This window comes from Panthera leo, chromosome B4 (assembly GCF_018350215.1).
Source record: "Panthera leo isolate Ple1 chromosome B4, P.leo_Ple1_pat1.1, whole genome shotgun sequence".
Classification (NCBI taxonomy): domain Eukaryota; kingdom Metazoa; phylum Chordata; class Mammalia; order Carnivora; family Felidae; genus Panthera; species Panthera leo.
Genome location: NC_056685.1, coordinates 74,450,668 through 74,462,514, shown reverse-complemented (window position 1 = coordinate 74,462,514; position 11,847 = coordinate 74,450,668). Strand labels below are relative to the sequence as shown.

The 11,847-nt window shown below is 45.0% G+C and overlaps 1 protein-coding gene across 5 annotated transcripts; it reads right to left on the bottom strand.

Annotated features, from left to right (window-relative positions):
• Nucleotides 1-5,587: 5,587 nt before the first annotated feature.
• On the bottom strand, nucleotides 5,588-10,962 carry TMEM106C (transmembrane protein 106C). 5 transcript variants are annotated; one of them, XM_042946341.1, is made up of 8 exons: nucleotides 10,896-10,962; nucleotides 10,099-10,317; nucleotides 9,153-9,216; nucleotides 8,503-8,662; nucleotides 8,271-8,411; nucleotides 7,768-7,817; nucleotides 7,259-7,312; nucleotides 5,588-6,321 (listed from the first exon to the last, which is right to left on the bottom strand). In XM_042946341.1, exons 2-8 carry the CDS (start codon nucleotides 10,280-10,282, stop codon nucleotides 6,225-6,227), a joined length of 750 nt encoding a protein of 249 aa, XP_042802275.1. In that variant the 5' UTR covers nucleotides 10,283-10,317; nucleotides 10,896-10,962; the 3' UTR covers nucleotides 5,588-6,224. The 5 variants fall into 5 exon arrangements, with proteins under 5 accessions (XP_042802275.1, XP_042802278.1, XP_042802276.1 ...); XM_042946344.1 differs by having other exon boundaries at nucleotides 10,099-10,310; nucleotides 10,896-10,956; XM_042946342.1 differs by lacking the exon at nucleotides 10,896-10,962 and adding an exon at nucleotides 10,822-10,895.
• Between the last annotated feature and the right edge of the window lie 885 nt (nucleotides 10,963-11,847).

Here is an 11,847-nt window from a genome sequence, read left to right as displayed (position 1 = left end):
AGTTGCAGGGTACAAAATCAATGTATAGAAATCGGTTGTATTTCTATACACCAATAATGAAGCAACAGAAAGAGAAATAAAGAAACTGATCCCATTTACAACTGCACCAAGAACCATAAAATACTTAGGAATAAACCAAACCAAAGATGTAAAAGATCTGTAAGCTGAAAACTATAGAAAACTTATGAAGTAAATTGAAGAAGACACAAAAAAATGGAAAAACATTCCATGCTCGTGGATTGGAAGAATATTGTTAAAATGTCAATACTACCCAAATCAATCTACACATTCAATGCAATTTCAATCAAAATTGCACTGACATTCTTCCCAAAGCTAAAACAAACAATCCTAAAATTTGCATGGAACCACAGAAGACCCCGAATAGACAAAGTAATATTGAAGAAGAAAACCAAAGCAGAGGCATCACAATCCCAGACTTTGGCCTCTAGTACAAAGCTGTAATCATCAAGACCATATGGTATTGGCACAAAAACAGACACAAAGACCAATGGAATAGAGAACCCTGAATTGGGCCCACAAATGTATGGCCAACTAATCTTTGACAAAGAGTATCCACTGGAAAAAAGACAGTCTCTAGCATATGGTGCTGGGAGAACTAGACAGCAACATGCTAATGAATGAAACTAGACCACTTTCTTACACCATACACAAAAATAAACTCAAAATGGATGAAAAACCTAAATATGAGACAGGAAACCATCAAAACCCTAGAGGAGAAAGCAGGCAACAACCTCTTTGACCTCAGCCGCAGTAATTTCTTGCTAGACACATCTCCAAAGGCAAGGGAATTAAAAGCAAAAATGAACTATTGGGACCTAATCGAGATAAAAAGCTTCTGCACTGTAAAGGAAACAATCAATAAAACTAAAAGGCAACCGACAGAATGAGAAAAGATATTTGCAAATGACATATCAGATAAGGGTTAGTATCCAAAATCTATAAAGAACTTACCAAACTCAACACCAGAAAAACCAGTAATCCAGTAAAGAAATGGGCAGAAGACATGAATAGACACTTCTCCAAAGAAGGCATCCAGATGGCCACCAGACACATGAAAAGATGCTCAACGTCACTCATTATCAAGGAAATACAAATCAAAACCACACTGCGATATCACCTCACACTGTCAGAGTGGCTAAAATGAACAACTCAGGCAACAACAGCTGCTGGCAAAGATGTGGAGAAACGGGAACCCTGTCACACTGTTGGTGGGAATGCAAACTGGTGCAGCTGCTCTGGAAAAAAGCGTGGAGGTTCCTTAAAAAATTAAAAATAGAACTACCTTATGACCCAGCAATAGCGCTACTAGGAATTTATCCAAAGGATACAAGAGGACTGATTCATAGGGGCACATGTACCCCAATGTTTATAGCAGTGCTTTCAACAATAGCCAAATTATGGAAAGAGACTAAATGTCTATCAACTGATAAAGAAGATGTGGTTTATATATACCATGAAATACTACTTGGCAATGAGAAAGAATGAAATCATGGCATTTGCAGCAACGTGGATGGAACGGGAAGGTATAATGCTGAGTGAAATAAGTCAGTCAGAGAAAGACAGCTATCGTATGTTTTCACTCATATTTGGCTCTTGAGAAACTTAACAGAAGACCAAGGGGGAAGGGAAAGGGGGAAAAATAGTTACAAACAGAGAGGGATGGAGGCAAACCATAAGAGACTCTTAAATACAGAGAACAAATTGAGAGTTGATGGGGGGTGGAGGAGAGGGGAAAGTGAGTGATGTGCATTGAGGAAGGCACTTGTTGGGATGAGCACTGGGTGTTGTATGTAAAAGCGATGAACCACGGGGATCTACTCCAAAAACCAAGAGCACACTTTACACACTGTATGTTAGCCAATTTGACAATAAACTAAAAAAAAGTTTTATAAAGAAAAAATCCTCTGCAAAATAGGGCTAGAGGGAACATACCTCAGCATAATAAAGGGCTTATATGCAAATCCCACAGCCAACATCATACTCAATGGTGAAAAACTGAGAGCTCTTCCCCTAACATCATAAATAAGAGAAGGATGTCCACTCTTGTCACTTTCATTCGACAGTAGTAGTGGAAGTCCTGGCCATAGCAATTAGACAACATAAAGAAATAAGAGGCATCCAAATTGGCAAGGAAGAAGTAAAATTCTCACTATTTGCAGATGACATGATGCTATATGTAGAAAACCTTAAAGATTCCACTGAAAAACTACAAGAACTGGTAAATGAATTCAGGGAAATCACAGGACACAAAATCAATGTGCAGAAATCTGTTGCAGTTCCATACACTAATAATGAAGTAGCAAAAAGTGAAATTAAGAAAACAATCCCATTTACAATTGCACCGAAAAAAATAAATATCTAGCAATAAACTTAACCAAAGACGTGAAATACCTGTATTCTGAAAAGTATAAAACACTGATGAAAGAAATTGAAGATGATACAAAAATAGAGAAAGATATTCCATGCTCACGGAAAGGAAGCACAAATATTGTTAAAATGTCTGTACTACCCATGAAATCACTACTGCGCTATATGCTAACATGGATGTAAATTAAAAATACACATATACCTATACATATATTTAAAAAACCTCTGTACTACCCAAAGCGATCTATAGATTTAATGCAATCTCCATTAAAATACCAACACCATCTTTCACAGAGATAGAACAAATAATCCTAAAATTTGTACGGAACCAACAAAGACCCTGAATAGCCAAAGTAATCCTGAAAAAGAAAAACAAAACTCGAGGCATCACAATTTCAGATTTCAACTTATATGATAAAGCTTGTAATCATCGAACCAGTATGGTACTAGCCCAAAAACAGACACAAAGATCAATGGAAGAGAATAGAAAACCCAGAAATAAACTCACAATTATATGGCAAATTAATCTTTGACAAACGGGGAAGGAACATACAATGGGGAAAAGACAGTCTCTTCAACAAATGGTTTTGGGAAAACTGCAAAGCCACATGCAAAAGAATGAAAACTGGACCACTTTCTTATACCATACACAAAAATAAACTCAAAATGGATTAAAGACCTAAATGTGAGACCTGAAACCATAATAATCCTTGAAGAGGGCACAGGTAGTAATTTCTCTGACATTGGTCATAACAACATTTTTCTAGAGAGGTCTCCTGAGGCAAGACAAACAAAAGCAAAAATAAACTATTGGGACTAAACAAAAATAAAAAGCTTCTACACAGTGAAGGAAACAATCAACAAAACTAAAATACAACTTACTGAATGGAAGAAGATATTTGCAAATGACATATCCAATAAAGGGTTAGTGTCCAAAATAAAGAGCAGATACAACTCAACACCCAAAAAACAAATAATCCAATTAAAAAATGGGCAGAAGACATGAACAGACATTTCCCCCAAGACGACATACAGACAGCGAACAGACATATGGAAAGATGCTCAACATCACTCATCATCATAGAAATGCAAATCAAAACTACAATGAGACATCACCTCACACCTGTGAGAATGGCTAAAATCAAAGAGAAAAAACAAGTGTCGGCGAGAATATAGAGAAAAAGGAACCCTCTTGCACTACTGGTGGGAACATAAACTGTGGCAGCCACAGTGGAAGACAACATGAATGTTCCTCAAAAATTAAAAATGGAATTATCATATGATCCAGTAAACTCATGAGTGAATACTTATCGCCAAAATACAAAAACACTAATTCAAAGGGAAACATGCACCCCTAGGTTTACTGCAGCATTATTTATAAAAGCCAAATTATGGAAGCAGCCCAAGTGTCCATCAACTCATCAACAGATAAAGAAGTGGGGTGTGTGTGTGTGTGTGTGTATACACACACACACACACATACACACACACACACAAAACAGGAGTATTAGCCGTGAAAAAAATGAAATCTTGCCATTTGCACCGACGTGTCTAGAGCTAGAGTGTATTAGGTTAAGCAAAATAAGTCAGAGAAAGACAAATACCATATGACTTCACTCATATGCGGAGCTGAAGAAAAATAAACAAAGGAAAAGAGACAAACCAAAAAGTGACTCGGCAAACTGTGGCCTATATGGGGCCTGGCAAATATCAAAAGCTTGTGGTAGACAAACTTCTGCTATGGTTCTGAACAAAATGCATCAGAAAATGCAATCCTTTGCATACAGCAGGTGCTCAATAAACATTTTCCTGGCATGAGTAAATGAACAAATGGAGATTTCAACCAGGTGACACGGTGAAAGTAGTGTGAGAGCAAGAAAGTTCCCAACATAGGCCACACCAGAACCTGCAGAGAAATGATCTCTAGTGAAGCCCCGTGTCCAAGAAACATACTCTCCAAATCTCAACGCACTAGGAAAACCACAGTGATAGCGAGGACACCCAAGCCAACCACTTGCCCTTTCTATTCTGGTGTTGCTGACAGCAAATTGTATGCATTGAATCAGTAATTGACGGAGAGCATGATTAAACCACGCAGAACACCCCACAGTGTAGCTTGGGATGCTAGGATATAAATAGGTATGAGAATTCATAGCATTATGCAGTCAGACCTGTTTAAAAATTTTAAGTACTCTCACTTGAAGATCATAGCTGAGTTCTAAGGTAATATGTATAAGAAATGTTGTGGAGGTACACGGCCACAAAATGGGACTCCAAACTGAAGTACTAATGAGTAACATGAAAAGAGGTGCTAGAGACTAGTTGGAACATGGTAAAACTAAAGAGAAAATGTGTAATTGTGAACATCTTTATTTGTTCAGGGCACGTTCTGTTTAGGATAGTGTTCTCAGAAAAGGGGATTTGCTCCTGCACAAGTGGTGGTGCTCCCTCACCGACACACAGTACAGACCATTAAAGGATCCAGTAGAACACTGTAACTCGGCTTTCAACCCTGAGCTTTGGGTTACTCCATCATGGTCAACAGCAGCCAAAGAGTCATAAAATTTAACCTTAGTTTGAAGACTTTGAGTGCAAAAATCATTAAACAAATATAATCAACCTATAGGAGTGGGGACAAAAGCTAATACTGACTCCCTGCCACCACCTGTTGCTCTGTTAGGGTTTCCCGAGGCCACCAGTGAGGGGGCTGGAGTCCACCTCAGCCGAATCCTGAAACCTAACTACTCAAGTTACCCAACCAGATTCCCTGCCATCGTGGGGCTGTTATGTAGCCCATTCTTTGGACGCCAAGAGGGTGGACAAAACTTTCAGCTTCAAACCAGGTCCTCTTAATCAGTACTACAGTCAACTGGTGGGGGACGTTATTCCTCCTTAGGAAAGCAGCTGCTCACGCCTCAGGCATCTGCCCTACCTCTAGCAACCTCCACGGGGCACTAAGTGGTCTGTTCTCCAAGAGCAGTAGGGCAGCCTGTCACCACAGGGGGGCGCCAGATGGGGAGGAGCCAGGCTGCTGTGGCAGGAGGCTGCTTTCAGTGATGGGAGCTCACGGGGACAGTACAGTGGGGACTCCTTTTCCTCCCCCCTCCCCCGTCCTGTGCTGACCCACTTAGCAGGCAACTATTCTACAGTCCCCCAGAGGTGGCTCCTAAGACATCAAGGCAATCAGAGGAAACGTAGGTGAATCAAAAAAGCAGGGTTTATTTTTCTACCAAATCCCCAATCCATGTTCCAGCCAATGGATGAAGGGTAAAGCAAGCCTCACATAGACTCTTGCTAAAAACAATTGAGCTTTCTACAGGAAAAAAAGGTTTTTTGTTTTTAAGTTCCTAGGCATTTGTGAACAGATGAAAAAATTTCCCATATTAAAGGGTCTGTGCTTCCTTATGTATTCAAATGTTCCCACCCTCTGCCTCTTCTGTGCAGACGAGTAGGACAGTCCTGCAGCTGCACTAACAGTCCAATCTCCACGTCACTCTGTGCATTGATAACCTAGAACCACGGTATGATTTCTATTTGTAATGCCCCAAGAACAGCCGAAAAGATCAGGATTCAATTCTCCAAACTTTCCGAGTGCCTACTATTTGCTGGGCACAGGGTAGGCACCAGGCAGTGAGTCTGCTGGTTCTGAGAAACACAGATGGCGCTACCAAGAGGAGCTCTCCCCACCAAGCGGCAGGAGGGTGTTTGCTGGCGATCAAGAGAACCAATTTCTCCTCTCTTTCTACCACCTGCGACATGGTATGAAACTCAGGCCCTGGGAACAGGTGCTGTGTCTCTTCTGGCAGGTGCTGCCATGGAAGAACCAAGAGCAGTTTCTAAATAGCTGTGGAATTTACTCCACAGTCCACATAGTGATGTGTCTCCAAGGAGCTCTGTGTCATGTGGCCAATGTATGAAATCTTCACTGAAGTTCTAGGGGGAGGAAAAAGAAAAAAAAAAAAAAAAAAAGAAGAGTAAGTTCTGTTTTTGAGATGAAGAAAAGTTGCCTAAATAATTTCTAGCAAGCTCAAGCAACAACATCCATGGGTCCCAGATGCCTATCTTCACGATTACATAACCAGGAGGCCAGAGGATCTTTCTACATTCACAGAAAGGCTATGGCATGAAGAAGTGGTTCTAAATAAGTGGTTCTCAACCCAGGACAATTTTACCCTATAGGAAACTTTCCGCCATGTCTGAAGACCTTCCGGGGTATTACAACTGAGGGGCGGGGAGGTGGTGACTTAACTAGCGTTTAGCGGGTAGAGGCTAGGGATGCTGTTAAACAACTTGCAGTGCACCAGACAGCCCCCCACAACAAAGAACTGTTAACGGTGTCCAAAATGTCCCAATGTCCAAAATGTCAACGGTGCCAAGGCTGAGAAGCTCTGCTCTAGACCCTCCTATTTCAAATGTCTAGAAGATGCTTGTCATCCGCAAATTGAACAGTCAGGGTTCTAGGACCAACTCTATAAAGACCCATGACACATGGTAATTTGTGTGGACAGACAGTAAGTCTGGTCAAATGCCCAGTACTTACTACGCCTTGAGAAGTTCTTCTGTTCTTTACTAGTCTCACTCGGATTCTAAAGGGATCACAGAACCAGACCCTACTTCATGGAGAAAACTTTATGTCTACCTGATCACTGTGAATCTGGTGATTTGTGAAGGGAATTGGACACTGCATCTAGAGAACACCCAAGGGTCCACAGTATTTGTGCCTGTAAGACATCATGTGTCCCCTCTTTGGTTAGGTGCCTTTGCTTTGTGGGTCACACAGCATCTCCTGAGCAAAGGTGGTGAGGTCACACAGCTTGATGGTCCAGGTGCAGACGCAAAGGCCACGGGGACAGGGAGAAGAGCAACGTACCGCATGAAGATCACTATGTTGTGCACCACGATATCGGGTAATGTGCAGAAGAAGCTACCAAACAGCAAATACGAAAATAGTTAGATTGGTTTGAAGAAAAAAAAAAAAAAAAAAGAATGAACAGAAGAGCGCTGAGTGACACAGTCAGCCCTGCTTGGGGCTCCTCTGCTCCCCCACCCTTCTGACCTAAGTGCTTCCAGGGCTCACTAGCTCTGAGTCCCCACAGAGTCCACACATCCTCCCACGTCATGATACTTGTTTTTTCAAACCCACCATATAAATGCCGGAGCCTGTAAATGTTTCTAGTGGCTAAATGATCTCTTAGAAATCCCAGCACTTCGGTCGAAGGCCAACACACATCCTCCAAACAAACCCCAAGATGGCCAAAGCTTAGGGAACCTACAGGCCAAAGGCTGGGACTTAAGGTAGGACCAGCCCCAATCAACTGAGTACATTCTGAATCCCTTCCATCCAGCAGAGAGCACACATATAGACAATGCTGTCCTTACTACACATAGGAAAACGGTCCTCCCATCTCAGCCTTCGCAGTAAAATTCACCTGAAAATAAGACACCAGAGTCAGTCTGTGGCCCAGGCAGGCTCAACACAGAACAGCACTGTTACCAGCAATCCACAGACTTGAGAGCATTCATCCGTCACATACAAAATACTTCCCCGAGATTGTCCCTGACATAGACCATGACCCTCTAACAACACCTGCAACCTCTTCCCTTGCGAGAGGCCAACAGACTTCAGACTATAAGACTGCCTCTTCTCGATTTGTAGCGAACTGCTTGCTCTTAGAAATTCTTTTGTTCTCCTAACACTCAAATGCCAGCTGATTTTTTTTTCCTATTTCTCATAATTACAGAGCACATCAAATTTTCCTCATCAACCAGTCGCTGCCAGTGGAAATGAGAAGACGGAAAGCAAAGTCCTGAGGCTACAGCACCCCAAGGCCCCTACTCTTTCCTGAAGCCTGTGAAGCAAGGGTCCTAAAAGAACAGCATACCAGTTGCTCGCTCCGAGGTGGAATGAGGGAGACGTTAGTGGTCACGTATGTGCCAACCACTGTGTTCATGTACTGAACCTGGCTGGACAGGCTGGTCACTGCCACAGAGTAGAAATTGGAATTCCTGATTTTCAGGGTGGCCTGCATCAGGGTGAGGGAGGAAACAAGTATAAGTGTCTTGGGTCCAAGACTTGTAGGTGCACAATCTGGGAAGCAAGGCCCTAAGTCTTACCGTGATGGCGAGGATTACAAGGGAGTCCTGCTTATTAAAGGTGACTTTCACCACTTTGATGCCGTCATCATCGACAAGGACTGAATGTGGAAACAGGAAGAAAACCACCAAACCAGATGCCAGGAGACAGAGCAGGACAGACAGGAGGACGTACTGCTTACTGCAAATGACACAGCACATGATCGGCCCGGGCAGTCAGATATCAAGGTCCAATTAGTCAAGATTAAATGCAAAACCAGGGATGAGGGGAAAAGGAAAGTACAAAGAGCCAGGAACAACAAACCAGGCAAGAATGAGTGCAGTGGGAGAAGCCTTTAAAAACTCATTTGAATGCCATCCGTCATCTGGAAACAGAAGCTGAAGGGAGGAGCTCGGAGGACAGAAACAGTTCCTCACCTCCCAGGATACCCCTGTTCTCCAATGCCTTCCGGGTCAACTCTTTCACTTGGCCCTCAGAATGTTTCTAGCAGTGGTCCTTCCCCAGATTGTGACGGGGCAGAGATATCTTGCTTGAGCAGACAGTATTAAAGGAAATGGGGAATTTACAAGAACAGATAAAATTTTTCAAAAAGTAGCTGGCACTCATACATATATGGGACTAGGGACAGAAGGACAGAAGTAGGTAGTAATAGGAGAGACACGTGACTCACGTTCTCTGAGGGCGCAATCTCTGATCACTGTGTGGGATCAAAGCCACCAACTCGTTTACTTGTTCTAGGAAAGAACCAAACAATTATTTTGGTAAAATAAATCCCATGTGCTCGTGATACTCTCCTTTACGTCACAAACGAACCTGTCACAACAGAGGTTTGCCTGGAATTAGACATTTCTATACTAGTTCCACATTTTGGGTCTAAGGAACAAGAAACCAGTAAATCCATAGACTGTGCCACAAATTACAACACATCTATCGATCCTACCAGGGCAGTGACATGGAGGTTGAGACATCTAGATCTTGTTCTAGTTTTACCGCATGGCCTTGAGCTGCCGAATGGCCCTGGGGAAGTCATTTCCTCTCTAGGCTGCTGTCTCCTCATGTGTCACATGAAGGCTTTGGAGTAGATGGTTTCTAAGGTTCTTACCAGCTGTAAACATCCGTGACTCTCCATCTAAATTGCGAAGACCTCCTGAGGACCAATTTACTGACAGATGATCCTGCACTTAATCAAGGCTCCACTCCTGAGCATGTGTTTTTCTCTCCCCACTTGAAATACTTTCCAGACCTTAGGCCGTTAATGATTTACTATCTACTTCCTTGAAAAGACGCTTCCAAGATGGCTCCCCTGAAAAAGCTGTGCCAGGCCTCACAAGTGAGAGCAATAAAGAAACGTGCCTGTCAACAAATCCCACAACGAAGAGCCAACTGCATGCTCCAAACCAAGGACACAAAGAACAAAAGAGTGGAAGTCAAGAGAGGCTTTCAGATATAAGGAGACCAAGAGAAGTTGTGCAACCTACCCAAATTTATCAAATTGGCTTCTGTTCAGGGCACTATGACTATGGCATTACTGCCCAGAAGAGAAGCTCTGTCTGGGCGGCAGAAGCAGCCCTGTGGGTACCTTGGGAATCCTTCCCCTGATTGCCAAAGATGCTCACCTGTTGGAATGTAGCCTGTCCCCTGGCACGTGAGACAGGTGATGCTATCTCGACCTGTGAACTCCACATATGGGAACTGAGCAATGGCTTCTTCCTGCTCCCTTTCGGCCAGCAAATCCGCCCTGTCATCTTTCTTTCGCTTGCAGTAAGAGGGGCGAGCAGAGGTGGAATGCTGGGACCCCATGGCCCGGATGTGCCACTTGTATCATGTCCTGAGACGTAAAGAGGCAAGTGAGCGCATGTTAGTGGCCACGCTGAGCCCGGAGAGAAGGAATTGCCTCTTTCTGTCAGAAAAGTGAAAACACACAAAAAAAGAGACCAAATTGCCGTCCTGGGATTTCAAACACCTGCACGATTTCTACCAGGATCGTCATTTTGTAGCAATGCTCCTCAACCGCTACCACCCGCCCCATAAAGCCAGAGAAACAAGAGCTCCCTCCACCAACCTGCCCAGCTCCTCACTGCCTGTGGACTCGGGGCACCCCAGCTCCCACCTGGTCCCAGCCTCGCCCCTTCCTGCCCGCTATTCGCAAACTCTGCGCTCTCCTCGAGAAAACCTTCCCGGACAAACAACAGGCACCAAATCAGTAACAGGCCTTAGAGATCCCCATCCCCCTCCACTCCCAGCCCCGGGAGGCGGGCTCAGGTCACGCCCCCCGGCTGACTGACGCTGCGAGCCCACCGGGGTCGCCGAGACGGGAGCGAACGCCGGCGTCCCCGGACCTGCAGCGCGCCGACTCCCGGCAGCTCCTCTCTGGGCCGCACCCACCGCCACCTGCCCGCTCCAGCAGGTTTACCTGCCTCTTCGGTCCTCCGTACTGCCAGCACTCGCCGCGCACGCGCCGAAGGGCAAGCCGCGGGGGGGGGGGGGGGGGGGGGGGGGGGGGGGGGGGGGGAGAGGGACGCTGGCGTGCGCTCGCGCGTGCGCTCTTCCCAACCCAACTGTGGCGCCGGCAGAGGGCGGCAGAGAGCGGCGCCCCGCTCGGCCGACGCGAGGTGGCCCGGGAGAGCAGGCGATACTCCAGAGTTTCCCAGAAACGCCAGGAAGGGCCTGAGTCAAGTTTCCGGAGCCGCGTGTCTCTGCCGAGGGACGAGGAAGGAGACGGCGGCGGCCAAAGCCATTCTCAACTATCGTTTGGGTACGAGGGCTGTGTGGACGCAGAGGGTGCAGAGATGCAGAAGACACGGAACTTGCCCCCATTCCGGCTTAGTCCTCCCCTTACCTAGTCATCAGTACGCAAAAAGGCATGCACAGAAGGGGTTAGAGAACGCTTTTTAACGAGTGGGTTTCTTTGCACATACTCTTAGCCTGCAGCAGAAGAAAGTGAGGACAGACATTAAGTGACATTGCTTACGACGCTGCTGGGGGAGAGGAGAGATTGTGAACCCGACAGATGAAGGGCCTGCTTGGCAATGGAGAGTGAAGCTGGCGACCTCCAAAGTCTCTGCCACCTCTGTAACTCTTCCTTTATGCTCTAGGGAACGCTGGTGCCCCTTCTGCTGTCCAGCTACCTGCTCAACTGCTGGTCACAGCCGATCCACTGAGCCTTTAGAGTAAGAAGTGCTAAAGAAGGAAATAGTAAATGACACTTGTTAAAGACAGTGAGGCAGACTTTACTAAAGGGGGGCCATGGCTATGGGTGTAGGGACGGCTGCAATGGGGACTTGCATTGAGGGGGTGGGGAAGAGATTGGGTGCAGCTCTGAATACAACATGGGCAAGTAGGAATTCATAGGCAAGGAGCAGGGT

Excerpts from the sequence above, each read along its gene's own strand:
- TMEM106C (XM_042946341.1), bottom strand. The coding sequence starts at position 10,282 with ATGGGGTCCCAGCATTCCACCTCTGCTCGCCCCTCTTACTGCAAGCGA. Across the intron at positions 9,217-10,098 it reads GACAGGCTACATTCCAACAG|AACAAGTAAACGAGTTGGTG; the intron begins GTGAGCATCTTT and ends GTTCTTTCCTAG. Across the intron at positions 7,818-8,270 it reads CACCTCGGAGCGAGCAACTG|GTGAATTTTACTGCGAAGGC; the intron begins GTATGCTGTTCT and ends TCTTATTTTCAG.